This window comes from Babylonia areolata, chromosome 22, assembly GCF_041734735.1.
Source record: "Babylonia areolata isolate BAREFJ2019XMU chromosome 22, ASM4173473v1, whole genome shotgun sequence".
Lineage (NCBI taxonomy): Eukaryota > Metazoa > Mollusca > Gastropoda > Neogastropoda > Buccinidae > Babylonia > Babylonia areolata.
Window position 1 is genome coordinate 12488849 of NC_134897.1, and position 15856 is coordinate 12504704.

At 43.4% G+C, this 15856-nt stretch overlaps 1 protein-coding gene across 1 annotated transcript; it reads right to left on the reverse strand.

The window, feature by feature from the left end:
* Nucleotides 1-6451: 6451 nt before the first annotated feature.
* Nucleotides 6452-14767, reverse strand: LOC143297311 (uncharacterized). Its single transcript, XM_076609590.1, has 5 exons — nucleotides 14653-14767; nucleotides 13159-13393; nucleotides 11809-12127; nucleotides 9754-10567; nucleotides 6452-9137 (listed from the first exon to the last, which is right to left on the reverse strand). The coding sequence occupies exons 1-5, from the start codon at nucleotides 14670-14672 to the stop codon at nucleotides 8615-8617; spliced, it is 1911 nt and encodes a 636-aa protein (XP_076465705.1). The 5' UTR covers nucleotides 14673-14767; the 3' UTR covers nucleotides 6452-8614.
* Between the last annotated feature and the right edge of the window lie 1089 nt (nucleotides 14768-15856).

Consider the following 15856-nt stretch of genomic DNA (forward strand, 5'->3'; position numbering starts at 1 on the left):
GTAACTTTGGATTTAGGGGAGTTAATTCTTAATGAAACATTTATACCACAATGCACCAAAATAACGAAACAGTTTCGTATCGACACCCGTTGACTGTACTGATTTAAGTTAAAGGGCTTATACTCTCTCTCTCTCTCTCTCTCTCTCTCTCTCTCTCTCTCTCTCTCTCTCTCTCTCTCAGGGGAGGTGAGGGAGGGATGGAGAAACATACATATGTATTCATTTGTTGTTTTTACTGTTTACTGTTGTTGTTTTTTGTTTGTTTCTTTGTTTGTTTGTTGTTGTTTTTGTTGTTCTTGTTGTTGTTTTTTTACTGTTTACTGGGTTTTTTTTTACAGAGTTGAATATATCACTGGACTGGTGTAGATTTTAGTCAAGAAAGAGTGAGGTGAGTTGAAAGAGAGAACTAACGAGCGAACGAAAATGTTTTAATAAACTTTAGCCATGGACCACAGTTCAAAACCAGGCGACAGGGGGGTGGCACGGGAAGGGGTATTATGATACTTGAACAGCATCACATAATATTATTCTGTTCATGGACGTGACATTTTACTACGGATTATGTCTGAGTAGATTGTTTCTCCTTTTGATCACATGGAAAATAAATTTTGATACTTGACAATTTCTCTGCTTGTTGTTTGATCGGATACATATTTAAACAGTCTTGAAGAAATTCACTGATCCGCAAATCAGTGTACACAGAACAAACAATGAATGGTATTCAATTTCAGTTCATCCTGGGAAAAAGTACAGAGAAAGAGAGAGAGAGAGAGAGAGAGAGAGAGAGAGAGAGAGAGAGAGAGAGAGAGAGAGAGAGAGAGAGAGAGAGAGAGAGAGAGAGAGAGATGGATAAACAGGCAGACAGATGGTGATGCTGGCATAGAGTTTCCCGGCAATGAATGGTGCGACTGTATATCACGTACATTAATTGTTTTTCCATTTTATTGTGTTTAATTGACTGTATTCGAGACACATCACTTTCAGATTCAAAACATTCATAAATCACTTCAAACAGCCAATAATCAAGCTTCTAGAGTGTAGACGTCAGTACATGTCAATGTAGACATTAGTCTGTGATATAGTCCAACAGATATTCAGACACTGGTATTCAAATTATGTGTTTTTAATGTGGTATTGTGAAGTTAGAGAGTGCATTTTCAAAATTACCTCCTTTTCACACACTTATACACAAACCGTATTTAGTCCCCCACCCCCACCCCCCCTCACCCCTACTCACACACATATTGTTTCGCGGCCGCTGTATGAGATTCAGTTTTGATGATGGTTTTAAAGTAAATGTAATTTGTCACAATGATTTACTAAGAAAAGAAAGACATGGATTAATTTTATGTATTAATTGTAAGGCAAGTGCTTTTGGGGGGATATCCTGCTCTTTTGTCACGGTCAGGCCGTTCCCTGCTTTGTCTTGGATAATTGTGGAACAGTGGCCTTGTTTGGTGATTGTCAGATCTTTCACAAGTTTGAACGCTTTTTGTTGTTGCTCAAGCTGTCTTCGATGTCTTGGTACTGCTCCTCGATCCATCCCTAATCTGCTCTTTTCATGCTTTTCTTGGTCTGAAAAGCTCTTCTTTAGCTCCCTTCTTTTGTCACATAGGTCCAGGACATCTGACGTGACTCAGGGCTTCTTTGCTGGTCGATGTTTGGAAAGAATCTCATTAATTTGTCGAGGTCGAACATACTTTTTTTGTGGCCCTGTTTTTGGATAACTTTCAGGTGGAGGTGGAATGTCATCACCACAAGGTCATGATCACTTCCGACATCAGCTCCCGGGAAAGTTCTTGTCTTGGCAGTGCTCACACTTGACTGGAAATGCTTTTTGATCAAATGGTGTGTATTCTATTTGGTTGTGGTGCTCTCCGTCTGGGTGGTGCCAAGTCCACTTGTGCAGGCCGATCGTGTTGGCCATAACAATGTTGTTAACCGTTGTATCTGGCAAATTCCAGGAAAGCCTAAAGCCTCTGTTGTTTGACTCGGCTTTGCAAGACAGTCCGCAAATGCCTTTCCAGTTGTTGTAAGCATCGTCTCCTATTTTGGAGTTTCCGGCAGTCCCCTTGCACAATGACGATATTTTCTTGGGGGGAGGGGGGGGGGTTGATCCAAATTTCTTGCACTTGTTCATGTAAATTTTCCACAGCCTCGTCGTCATAGTCACTTGTTGGTACCTGACCACTACTATTAACCACTGGAAACTACTAACCACTACTGACCACTGACTACTGGCCACTACAGACCACTGACCACCGCAGACTAAAATTGATCGCTGACCAGCCGCCGTGGCGAAGTGGTTAGCGTCCTGGACTGACGGCTGGGAGGACGCGGGTTCGAATCCCAGCGGAGGTGGGTTTTTCGGCACGTGGCCGGCTCCTACCCAGAGTTGAGTGTGCTGTGAGCTTAAATGGGGAGACTGGGACCACACAGTCAAGTGTCATCCACTTCAAGGATACGTCTTTGGGTGTGTTGCTCTAATTACCTGACCAACACTGCAAGTGTCTGTATCTCTCGGGCCTGGTTAACGCTGGGATATCATTATGACAGGAAGCGTAGAGTACAGCCTTGTCACGCAGTCCCAAACCAAAATGGACCTCCATAGCAACATCGTCATCCTCCTTCTCCTTCATCGTCATCAATATAGACAAAATAATCTCAAAGTCTGTGGCCTTTCATGCCCTGCTCTCATGGTGACCTCAGTTTCGATACCCCTCCACTTCCGTGCTTGGGGTGAGTCCTGTCAATGTCGTCAGTGTCGGCAGATTCATGGAGGGCTGTTGTTTGAGGGACGTGGTGGCGGTCTCCACTCTGGGAGAGACGCTCACTCAGTCTGGCTCCGCGACTAAGCCATTATTGTCGTTAGTATGGGGCTTAGTAGGTGGTGTCCTAAGTACGTTAAAAACAGAACAGGCACCACTGAACACCACCGAAGTGACTCAGCAGCAGTGCAGGGTCTCCTCTGGTGTGTGGCCTCCAGGCGACTTAACATCGATGGTTCCCTGTGGACTGCCGACGCTGGAACTGCGATGAATGAACCCGGGTGTGGCCGTGTATGGGGGAATCTAAATGAGCGGCGTGGGAGTAATGCCACTGAAACGGCGCAGATGATGGGGCAGCAAAAAAAAAAGAAAAGAAAAAAAAGAAGATCGCTGACCACTACTGACCACTGATCGCTAACCACCACTGACCACTAGTGACCACTACTGACTGACCACCAATGTCCATTGCTGACCACTGACCATTTCTGAATACCACTGACCGCTGACCACCACTGACCATTGCTGATCACTGACCACTGCTACCTACCACTGGTCACTGACCATGACTGACCTGTGGGAATATAAACCTGGGGGAATATAGACCTTGGGGAACATACATACATGCTTTCGAGCTTTGTTACCCTGCAAATACATGAAATAACCTCCCTCCTCCCACACACCCCACAAGGCAAAACAAAGTGTCAAGTCAGGAAATGACGACGACAAATCATAGGTTACTAAGTAATAGCTGAAATGTCGCCAAATCAACTGATACATCGCCAATCCACTAATAGGTCGTGAACTGGCGACATTTTGACGGTTCTCTGACATGCTGAATAGCAACAATTCAGCAGTAAACTGAGGAGGTGACAATTCAGCAGTTAACACCCTCCTAGCATATAATTGTGGGTTAGGGGGTGCACAGGAGAAGTAGTACCTCTAGATGGGGGGCTTGTCACGCTCTTCCGGGAGTGGTTCGCCCTCTGTTGGTCCCCACCGGCACCCAGCTCTCACTTATGGGTCATAGAAGCTGCTAGCATGCGGCAGCGCCCAACCCTGGGCAACGGCTTTGACAGGCTGGCTAAACAAGGTGAGGGTAGCCGACGGGTCTCAAACCCTCGGTGAGTTAGGGCTTGTCTACCCACGCATGTAAAGACTATATCCGGCGGACTCTGCGGAAGAAACCTTCATGGTTCACAGAGAGGAAGCGGTTGCAGCAGAGCACTGTGGAGTGTTGAGGGCAGGATGAGGCACACAGGACATCCTGGTCATCCACTGCATCCGTTTCCATCTCCAGTCGTCTTGACCTTGTCTTGCCACTGGATACAGACGGTCTCGGACAAGAGAGTGAGGTCGACGGTGCGCAACTCCTCCTCACTATAAACAAAGTCATCGCGCAAGTCATCAGTCATCCTTCATCCCATACCATCATTTTCCCCCAAGCCTTGTGGCGACAGGCGAGCGACGAAGCGACAGGTGTGGGTACACTGGCAGTTGTAGCCGTGGACCTGCACACAGGCGGCTCAGGCCATAGGGTCGTTTTTCACTGACTGGAGCAGCGGTGGAGATCGGCAGCCCCCTGAGCGACCGAGCAGCCCTCTTCAGGACAGCACTGCAAACGCCACGCCAAAAAGCTGAACCACTTCCACACCACCAGCCTCAGAAAACTTCTCGGCATAAAAGTGGCAAGAGAAGATCCCTGACACAAGAGGTGCTCACTCGTGCAAACTTGCCCAGCATCTACACCATCTTGATGCAGGCCCAGCTGCGCTGGGCAGGCCATGTAGTTCGCATGCCAGACCACCGGCTCCCCAAGAAACAGCTGTACGATGAACTCCAACATGGCAAGTGCTCCCATGGAGGCCAAAAGAAGCGCTTCAAAGACACTCTGAAAGCTTCTCTGAAGGCCTTCAACATCAGCCACAACACATGGGAGCTGAATGCAATGAACAGACCAAAGTGGCGTTCAGCTGTCCACAAAGGCGCCAAATCCTGTGAGGCCAACAGAATCACTGCAGCAGAGCAACGCAGACAGGCCAGGAAAAGCAGTGCCAGCAAGTCCCCGACAGCCTGAGCTGCCACCATCCCCTGTCCACACTGCGTCAGAACCTTCCGGGCTCGGATTGGCCTGACCAGTAATCTGCGCACCCACAGAGCCCAACCCACCCACTCCCAGGATGACTAGATGGTCCTCATCGATCCCGACGGACGAACCACACAGCATATAATATTGTCGCCGGTGACATTACGTGCCAGAGAGTGACAGTAACTGCAGTGAGGGTTTGCACATATTGTCGCCGGCGACAACATATGCCGTAATATCTCTTTGCCTGTGCCTCTGCATGTCTGCTCTGTCTGCCTGCCTCTGTGTGTGTGTGTGTGTGTGTGTGCGCGCGCGCACGTGTGTGTGTGTGCATGTTTGTCTGTGCCTGTCTGTCTGTCTACCTGTTTTTTTCTCTCTATGTGTCTGTGTATGGTTCTGTCTGTTTTCTTGTTTAAAGCCAGCATGTATCCTTCAGTAAGCCAGCGTATATGCAACCAGTTGTATGTTGTACCTTGGGCTTCTGCTTATGAATTATGTACTTTTACATTTAGACATGCAGGTAATTTAACATGAAGTGGTCAGAAACACAATGTCATACATTCATTCAAGTAATGTTACACATTCAAAGCAACAAATTCTCAAAGCATGTCGGTCATGTCCACACACAGTCTCTTTATTTGACTGGGTCTGTCAACAGCATTCACTCATTTACACTGGCGGATGACAAAATATTTTCATGAACAAAAATAAAAGCTTTAAAACTCCACAACTGACTTTTTTCCCCCTTTGGAATAGGATAATGAACTGAGGTAGACAGGCAATCATTTCAGACAGGAAAAAAACACCAAAACATTCTCCCTAGCAAAATTCCTATAGAAAAATCCACTCTGATAGGAAAACAAACACACTTGCAGACACACATCACATGAGTGGCACTGCACTGTGGGGGGTATGCTTTCCCATTGGAGAGCGGCCGCAATTTCACACAGAGATATCTATTGTAACAAGAAAGTAATACAGTACCTCCCATTCCATGCCCTCTTTCCTCCCCCATCTGAAATGTATGTCATTCTGATGACTGGCCCACTGGTCATCTGACAGTGGAACACACTCACAGCAGTCAGCTGACACTTGATAGTCACTTCCTCTGTAATTCTATACACTTCATTACTACCAGTACTACTATGATGTATAATCAATAATAAATAAAACAGATTTTCCAGTTTGGCATTTTTACTATGAAAATCATATATTTGACACTTCAGGCCTTTAGCAATTTTTTTTCTTAATCTTATGGTTTCACCAGTTGAGAATGGGCTTACAATGCACAACATCTTTCTATCTTCTTATCAATCACAAGAGCTAGCGCCCGCACACACACACACACGTGTACACACAGACTCACACACGTGTGTATGACAAAAATAATCAGAGAAACACACACATTTTACATGACAATTCAAAACTTAAAGTGCCCATAGCCACTGCACCATTTCACAGCAGGACAGTCACCCAGAACCTCAAGGTGATAACTGCGTAATAAATCTGAAACTTCATTGACCTTGATTAGTGGAAGCACTGGGACTGGGAATAATAACAATGTAAGTGGTAATGTCAACAAGGTCTGGGTTTATTATCATGTGTGTGTGTGTGTGTGTGTGTGTGTGTGTGTGTGTGTGTGTGTGTGTGTGTGTGTGTGTAATATACACTGAGTATCACAAATGTGTCTTATTCTTTTTTTTTTCTTTTTTTTCTTTTTTTTTGCTGCCCCATCATCTGCACCGTTTCAGTGGCATTACTCCCACGCCGCTCATTTTGATTCCCCCATACACGGCCACACCCGGGTTCGTCCGTCACATTTCCAGCGTCGGCAGTCCGCAGGGAACCATCGATGTTTGGTCGCCAGGAGGCCACACACCAGAGGAGACCCTGCAATGCTGCCGAGTCACTTTGGTGGTGTTTAGTGGTGCCTGTTCTGATTTAACGTACTTATGACACCACCTACTAAGCCCCCAACTAACGATAATACTAGCTTTGTCGCGGAGCCAGACTGAGTAAGCATCCCTCCCAGAGTGGAGACCGCCACCACGTCCCTCAAACAACAGCCCCCCATGAATCTGCCGACACTGAAGACATTGACAGGACTCACCCCAAGCACAGAAGTGGAGGGGCATCGAAACTGAAGTCACCATGAGAGCAGGGCATGAAAGGCCACAGACTCTGAGACTGTTTTGTCTATACTGATGATGATGGAGGAGGAGGATGACGATGACGATGATGCTATGGAGGTCCATTTTGGTTTGGGACTGCATGACAAGGCTGCACTCTACGCTTCCTGTCATAATGATATCCCGGCATTAACCAGGCCCGAGAGATACAGACACATGCAGTGTTGGTCAAGTAATTTGAGCAACACACCCAAAGACGCATCCTTGAAATGGATGACACTCGACTGTGTGGTCCCAGTCTCCCCATTTAAGCCCACAACACACTCAACTCTGGGTAGGAGCCAGCCACGGGCCAAAAAACCCACCTCCGCTGGGATTCGAACCCGCGTCCTCCCAGCTGTCAGTCCGCGACGCTAACCACTTCGCCACGGCGGCTGGTAATGTGTCTTATTCTCATAATCAACACCTAAAAATTACACTTGCCCACAAAGGGACTGGGTCAACAAGTGTAAAACTGTACAGTGCTCAGCAACCAACAGTCTCCTCCAAACAGGAAGTCAGCAATGCAGGGAAGCAGCAAGTGATTCTTGTAGGAAAATGAGTAATACCACTGAGCTATCGAGTTCACCTAAGTCAGCCAAGGGAAATCAATCTATTTATGTATATATATATACTAGATTGGAAGACCCTGCAACGCTTCAAGGACACCTTGAACACAATCCTCAAAGCCTGTGACATAGACATCGCTTCCTGGGAAACTGATGTCCTTGACCACTCTCACTGGAGGATGCTGTGCTCTAATGGCATAAAGACGTTTGGAAACAAGAGAACACTGGCCATTAAGGAGAAGCGTGAGCGAAGGAAGCAGGGCTCAACTTCTGGAGACGTTTTCCCTTGCAACACCTGTGGGAAGTGCTGCGCATCCGGAATCAGCCTCTTCTCCCATATGAGGACACACACCGACAGATAAGCTTGCCTGCCTACTCATCCATCGGTCTGACGGGAGACTCCATCATCAATATATATATATATGTGTGTGTGTGTGTGTGTGTGTGTGTGTGTGTTGCTATGGAAGTTGCTATGGATCGAGAATACATGTTTGGACACACCTGACTACCTCCTGGCTGAATTCACTGTAAAGAGTGCTTCTCCACACAAGATTCCAGATCTAATTAAAACACATAACACCACAATTCTGACAGCTCTGTCACTCTGTGAACTGAAGTCAAGTCACTTCATCAGTGCTTGCTTCTACTGGATTAGAGGCTGCCAGTTAAAGAGAATGATTCCTACATTTGGAAACTCGTAAATGTTTCTTGTCTTCATTAGCAAAAAGCAGTTGCTCATGATGAGTAGCCTCTTGCATATCAGAATAACATACATGTCTCTCTGATTGTTAAAGAATCACCTGAGCACCGGGAAAGAGGAAAAGTATGTCCTTTAACACTATTTTTTTCATTTGCAAGAAACAAGAAGAGTGAACATACACTATAAAACACTGCACTGTTTCTGCAATAACAAAGCACCATGAGGAAGATGATGGAATGATTAACACTAAGCAAACTTAGCACTGTTAACACAGGGCTGGCCAGAGTTAAACACCTGGTTACAGTGGCGGCCTGTTACACACCTCTTCAAGGTGGTAGCCACAGGCCGGATAGGTCAGCAGACCCTGACTTCACATCTTTCATTTTCTGCTGAAAGAGGGCAGCATTTCTCCAGACTCCCAGAGACTGACTGGTCCTGTACTGCAGCAAAGGATCAGTGCTGTGGTGTTCTCCATCATCTCTCATTCCTGTGTGGTCATGGGCATCATCGTCATCGTCATCATCATCATCTTCCATTTCCTTGCTGCCTAGAATGAAGGCATGGCTGTCGTCAGATCTACCATCACCACCAGCACTGGAGCTGTGTGCAGTTCCATGATGCTGCGTCCTTTGCTCGGGGACGATGTTCCATGCCTTCAACAGCGATGGAGACCAGAAGAGTGAAGCAATGCCCTGATGGCCCACAGTGCCCAGCACGCTGGGCACCGTGAACAGCATCACAGGGTCTTCACCCTGCATGGACTGAGGGGACAGCCCGTCCAGCCACTCAGTGCTGACCACACAGACACGACCCGTCTCCTTGTTCAAAGCCAGTCTCTTCACTGTCTGCCTGCCACACAAAGCACAGTGCTGCATGTCAATAACGTCAAAGTTGTAGACAATCCAACCTCTTTTTCTCCAATAATAACTTGTCAATCATCCACTTCAAATGACTATTTCACAGGCAACAACAAACAAAATGTCTGGCGTGTCAAACAAATGGGTAAGTAAAGTCTGTGTCAGATTTAAAATCAACAGAATAACACAGATAAAATACAGGTTACTGAAACAAAAACACACATGCACATATAGGTAATATACTATATAATATACCTAACATCACTGATGCTGAAGAACGTAAACTGATGATACCAGTAAATCAAAATATGTAACGGTTACACTCACCATCATCACTAAATCAGAGTATCAAAGAGAATGATTTGTTTATCTGAATTTATAGATCCGTACACATTCAAAGATCTCAACATATGAACAGAATAATAATCAACATCTCCTGTTTACAAGATTTCTTTATTCAAATTTGTAGATCAACCATATTAATTCAGACATATTTACCTTGTTCAAGTTCTTATTATCTGAAATAAACAAAGAACTTTTAACTTGAAATAAGAGTTTTAGCTTTTAAATTTGCCAAAGACAACAATCACAAAGCATAGCCACCTTACCCATGTAAGAAGGTTTTATTCTTGTACATGACAGTGCCACAAGCCAAGTTGAACACGTAAACACTGTTATCAATGGCAGCCACACCCAGCTTTTCGCCAGCCGCCAGGAGAAGGATGTTTTCCTTGTCAACATTACTAAATAAACTCCAACTTTCACTAATCACCCTCTCCTGAACTTGTTGCGAAACCACGCCCTTTGAGCTGACCTTGAAAGTATGTTCCGTGAACGTCCTCCCATGCTGGACATATTTGCCCGAGGATGTGTACACGACATTGGGCTGTGCACTGCTCCGGCAGAAAGAGAAAGCACTGATGGGGAATATGTGAACATCTTTCTGCAGCAAGCGTCCAGTGGAGCTAAGCACGGCCGCACATATCCAATGGCCCGTGCACACACAGACAGCAACTTGGTCCTTTTTCAAACCACCGTCCGGCAAGAAAAACACTTTTGTGGGCACAAGATCCGAGACAGAGTAGTTCTCCACGTCATCAATCTGTATGGAGACGATGCTGCCCATGTTAAAGACATCCAAGCTGTCATCCACCAGGTGCAGGTCTCCGTCCGTGGTGGCCACAATCATGAAGTGACCATCAGGGTGGACGTCCAGGGCAGTCACTGAACAGGGTCCGCACTGAAAGTCCTTGTGCAAGGCTTCGCCCGTCAGGGTCAGCACTCTCACCTGCCCAAAATGGTTGCCAGCCAACAGCAGGTCGGAGCTGAAGAGTAGACAGGTGGGCATGAAGTCTTTTGACACCCACAGCGGGAGGTTGCTTCTGGCGTGCATGGCCATCAGGTGGACATTGGATTTGCAGCCTGCAATACAGTATTGTATTGTCTTGTATTGTGCTACTTTGTATTGTGTTGTGATAAGCTGTATTGTGTTCTATGTACTGTACTGTACTGTACTGTACTGCACTGTACTGCACTGTGGTGTTTCATGCTGTGCTGTATTGCACTGTACCGTTTTGTTAAGTTGTATTTACACTAATTACAGTAATGTGTTGTACGTACTGTACTATACATTACTGCACTGTTTTTGTGTTGTGTTAAGCTGTACTGTGTTGTATGTACTGTACTGCATTGCACTGCATTGTGTTGCTTTTGTGTTATTCTGTATCGCATTGTACTGCATTGAAGTGTACTGTATGTCACCCTGTAAATATAATACAATTTCAAATGGGCCACTCTGTAACACCAGTCTTTGCATAGAAACAACAATCCATTTTTAAACCAAAGACAGGTCTATGCAAATGAAGAAAGTTTACTGAAAAAAAAACAACAATAAAAAACAACTATTTTAGGTTGAAAAGCAACAACTTTTTTTTCCAACAGATACTCTTTTGATAAAAGCCGTCCTCCAACATTTCAGACCATTTGGCATAGGTCTGTCTTCAGGGACTGTGTTATTTGGATGTCTTGTTTTCCAACCTACAGATTTATTGTTTTTTAAAGAGGGTCTTGTTTTGCAACCTAAAGTTTTTACAACAGTGAGTTTTGTTCATAAATTACAGTTTTATAAACTTTCTCCATTTGCAGTTTTGGTACACTCAGAAGTCATCTACTATTTCTATGACACAATGTGATGAACAATAAAGAGCGGTAACTCTCTCCATGATTACAAGGAACACAACCATCTTTTGACATGTGCACACAGCAGCAAGGTGCTTTTGTCAAAAACCATCAAAGCAACCATGTGTTTGTTCCAGTGTACCTTTTATTTACCCGTGTGCTAGCTGAATTGGAAGCATAAGTTGTGTACCTTGTACATAGAGTTTCCACTCATTGTTTAATCATTTATTCTCCTAGCCTCATTGTTCTTTCATTATTCCTATTATTATATCTTAAAAATAAAAGAGATAATTTAAACATATATTCTTCCTGTTAGAGTTGTCTGCAGTTTGACACAATTTCATCAATAATCAATTTTTGTTGGTGGAGGAATATAAGTTTTTACATGTAGCTTGATTGATAATGGATGTATACAAGTTTTTCTGTGTATGTAGCTTGACTGATAATCATTATATTTGTATACTTTATTATCATATATACTTTACCTGTGACAATCATCTGATGATGGTGACTGTACTCCACAATGTGAGGAACAAGTCTATAATGGAAAGAATCCTCATGGAAAGAAGCCCCAGAACACATAATCTTGCTCCCAGGCCACCATAAGAAGACTGGCCGGTAAACCATGCTCAAGGCCTTGTTGGCCTTCAGCAGATGGAGAACACGGCGGGACCGCATGAAATGCTCGAAGCTGGACTTGGCCGACTGGGAGGGACGAGTGTAGGGGAGGACAGACTGCTGCTGACATCTGGAGTTCCACATCCTGCCCATGGCCCTCAACCTCCTGTCCCAGGACTGACACACCTGCACACACACACACACACACACACACAAATGAATGCATGCACACATGCATACTACACACAAACAGTTTACTAGTTTATTTTATTATATATATATATATATATATGTATGTGTGTGTGTGTGTGTGTGTGTGTGTGTGTGTGTGTATGTGTGTGTGTGTGTGTGTGTGTGTGTGTGTCTTTTAAAATGCAAATTGAGGAGAGAGGAATAGGGAAAGGAGTGATGACATGAGGTATCGGTCAGGTTGGGAAAGGGGTGGATTTTCATCTAAGATCACAACTGTAGATGTTTAGCAGAAGAACTAACAAACACACTACACATCGCATTCAACTAAGTCTGACCCTGCTAACTCTAACAGTAACTGCCTTACCATTCAGGCTTCAACAAACATTTCACATTCAAAACATGTGGATGGCACACTGACCCTAGACTAGTGAGGTGTTGTCCAGTTTTTAATCTTGGGATTTACTCTCTAGAAATCCTTTTAGTCCCCTGTGGATTAACACCCAATGCTAGGTATACTAGCCCCAACAACCCATGTCAGGCATTGTTTCCACTTGCAGGTTTCTCAAGAAAATGTTAAAGACTATATTCTTTTATCAAAATTCTTGTTTCTAACTTCGGTTATCTGCTTATGGTGGTGCTTTTTAAGAGAAATAATTATTCATAACAAAAACAAAAAAAAAGGTCTCTATCAAGCTGCGGGGACTTTCTATTTGCTTGAGTGAGAGTGTTTCCCATCAGGTGGCTGTCAAAGATCATCACACAGTGCAAAACTATTGTTGCTTGCTGTTAAAGGAACAGTGTGACAAATACAATCATGCACACACATCATGTATACATACACATAAAAACATACACTACACTGACTGTGATAGTGTTTGCAGAATTTTCTTCCTTTTACACAAATTACAGCATCTGTTTCTAAACCTTACCATCAAATTTGCCTAACATTATCTCTGAACTGTGATGTATAACTTTCAATAAATGATCACAATGTTGAGCTGGTAATGGAAGACATATGAACTTACCAAACGAAGATTCAAAAGAGTTGGGATATTCAAATATCCTAGGATGTGCTCCACAACCAAATCTGGCAGTGTGAAGAAGTCTCGTCTTAAAAACAGACTGATCTGTTTCTCCAAAAAGCGTTTCTGGTCTCGTGAGCAATTCAGCACAAACTGCTCAAACAGGGTCTCTGTCTGCTTCAGAGACAGTTGAATCATCTGAGGCATTACATCCCCCATCCAGTTTTCAAAGGCTATCCTGAACAAAAATGAAAAACGAGTTTAGCTAAATCCATGTAAAACACTATTTTAGTATTTATTGTCTATTGAAAAAAACAAACAAACACACAACTGTTTGTAATTTTTTAAAATTAAAAACAACAACAAAAAACACACAAATCACAACACACATATTAATTATTATGCATGCAGATACAATGTTACTGGTATGATTACACTAATTTAGGGGCAAAATGAGTAACATATGATAGCACATCAATATACTGTGTTTGGTTGCAGCAAAGGAGGCTATCAACTGAAGAAATAGAGGACAGCACATGTTTGCTGCTTAACTTTTGTCTGTGTTGATTTTATTTAGCATTGCTCCTGATTTTGAGCAAAAGTTAGATGCACAAGTACATGATCCAAGATGGCCATGAAACTCTCCAGTGGTCTATCAAGTATTATTCATATAAATTATGTATATAATCATTGTGACTTTGTTTTATTTTTGCTGACATTGAGCACTTTACAACTGTCTGCATTAAAAGTACAAATTATGTGTGTTTGTCTTTTCAATCAACCTTTTCAACATAAATAAAGCACAGTGTCCTTCACTCATGATAACTGTCCTTATGTCTTCCGATCTTCCTTCTGGTCTTCTTCTTTCTTCCTCATTAGTGACCATAATCATCATTTGGATTATTGAATTTATTCTGTCACTCATAGGTCGGTTTGAATGCCTTTGTTCAGAATTCAACATAATAAACATGTACACAAACAACAAAGCAACAACTTGAACAAGAAAACAGCTTGTGTTCAAGCATAAGATACATTAGTTTTTGTTTCCTTCAGTTTGACGGCTGGTGAACCTTATGAAAATGCAGTTAAATACTGAAATAAATCATTAAATCTTTTCTAGTTTCATACAATTGGCAATAACTGACGCTGATGGACACTGAGCTTGAGCACCCGTGACCAGTCACAAATGACAATATTTTTGTCACTTTTTGGGGAACTCGTTTAAGGAATAAAGTGGACAAGTCTCAGACTAAAGAGCTTAAGAAAATATGTGGGATTAATCGGCACGTACTACTTTTCACTCTTCACCCACGTGTGATTACCTTATTATAAAACGGTCGACTCAAACATCAGTGGCATGGCAAGTAAGCCATAACGAAAAGAACAAACAAAAAAACCCAAAAACAAACAAACAAACAAAAAAGACAAATCCGACACATCTGGACAAATCATGAATAAGAAGTTACACGCCAGAAATAAATGTAGAGAAAAACTCACTCGTCCATGTTTTCAGTCATAAACTAATGGTTAGAGAACACCAAAATTGCGACTGCTGACTTTCCCTGCCCTTTTCTACCAGATTCACGTGAGGCATATTTGAGGTAGGGTCGGTAACTTTGATTAAGGGGAGTTAATTCTTAATGAAACATTTATACCACAATGCACCAAAATAACGAAACAGTTTCGTATCGACACCCATTGAATGCACTGATTTAAGTTAAAGGGCGTATACTGGTATCACACGCACACACACACACACACACACACACACACACACACTTAATATTTCATCATTGGAAAAAAAAAAAAAAAAACAAAAGCTCTTCTTAATGATAACGAAAACTTGTGATTTCAGTTGACTGATTTAACAGAAAAAAAGGCTTTTTTCGGGAACCAAATTTATACGGAGAGTAGGAAAGGGGTGGATATGAGGTGGGGGGCGAGGGAGAGAGAGAGAGAGAGAGAGAGAGAGAGAGAGAGAGTGTGTGTGTGTGTGTGTGTGTGTGTGTGGAGAGAGAGAGAGAGAGAGAGAGGGAGGGACGAATGGCGACTGAGAGATATCTATGTACTTATTTGTTTCTCTCTCTCTCTCTCCGGCTCTCTTTCTCTCCATAAATATATTACAGATTACAGAGTACTTTATCATCTCAACAAGAGAAATTCATTATGTGTGTGTTTAAGTCACTGCTTATATTTTCAATGCAGCTTTACTCCTGTAGTGCCAGTATTGCCACTGAGTTATTTCCGTCCCTCCCCTGTCTCTCTGTCTAATTCTTCATCAAGATCAAAAACTCTGTTCAGTCTTTAGGATATCGTCTTAACATGCACGGAACTTGATCTATCTAATAAACAGTGCGGCTTAAAAAGACGCGCACACATGAGCAAATAAACAAAAATCTATCTCAGTACATCACTCCCTCATCCCTCTCTCTCTCACTGTATGTGTGTGTGTGTGTGTGTGTGTGTGTGTGTGTGTGTGTGTGTGTGTGACCGTCTCTGTGTGTCCGTGTGTGTGTGTGTGTGTGTCTGTGTCTCTGTGTGTCCGCCGGCGTGTGTGTGTGCAGTGTGTGTGTGTGTGTGTGTGGACCGAGACAGAGGAGGTGAGGGAGGGATGGAGAAACATACATATGTATTCATTTGTTGTTTTTACTGTTTACTGTTGTTGTTGTGTTTTTTGGTGTGTGTTTTTTTACAGAGTTGA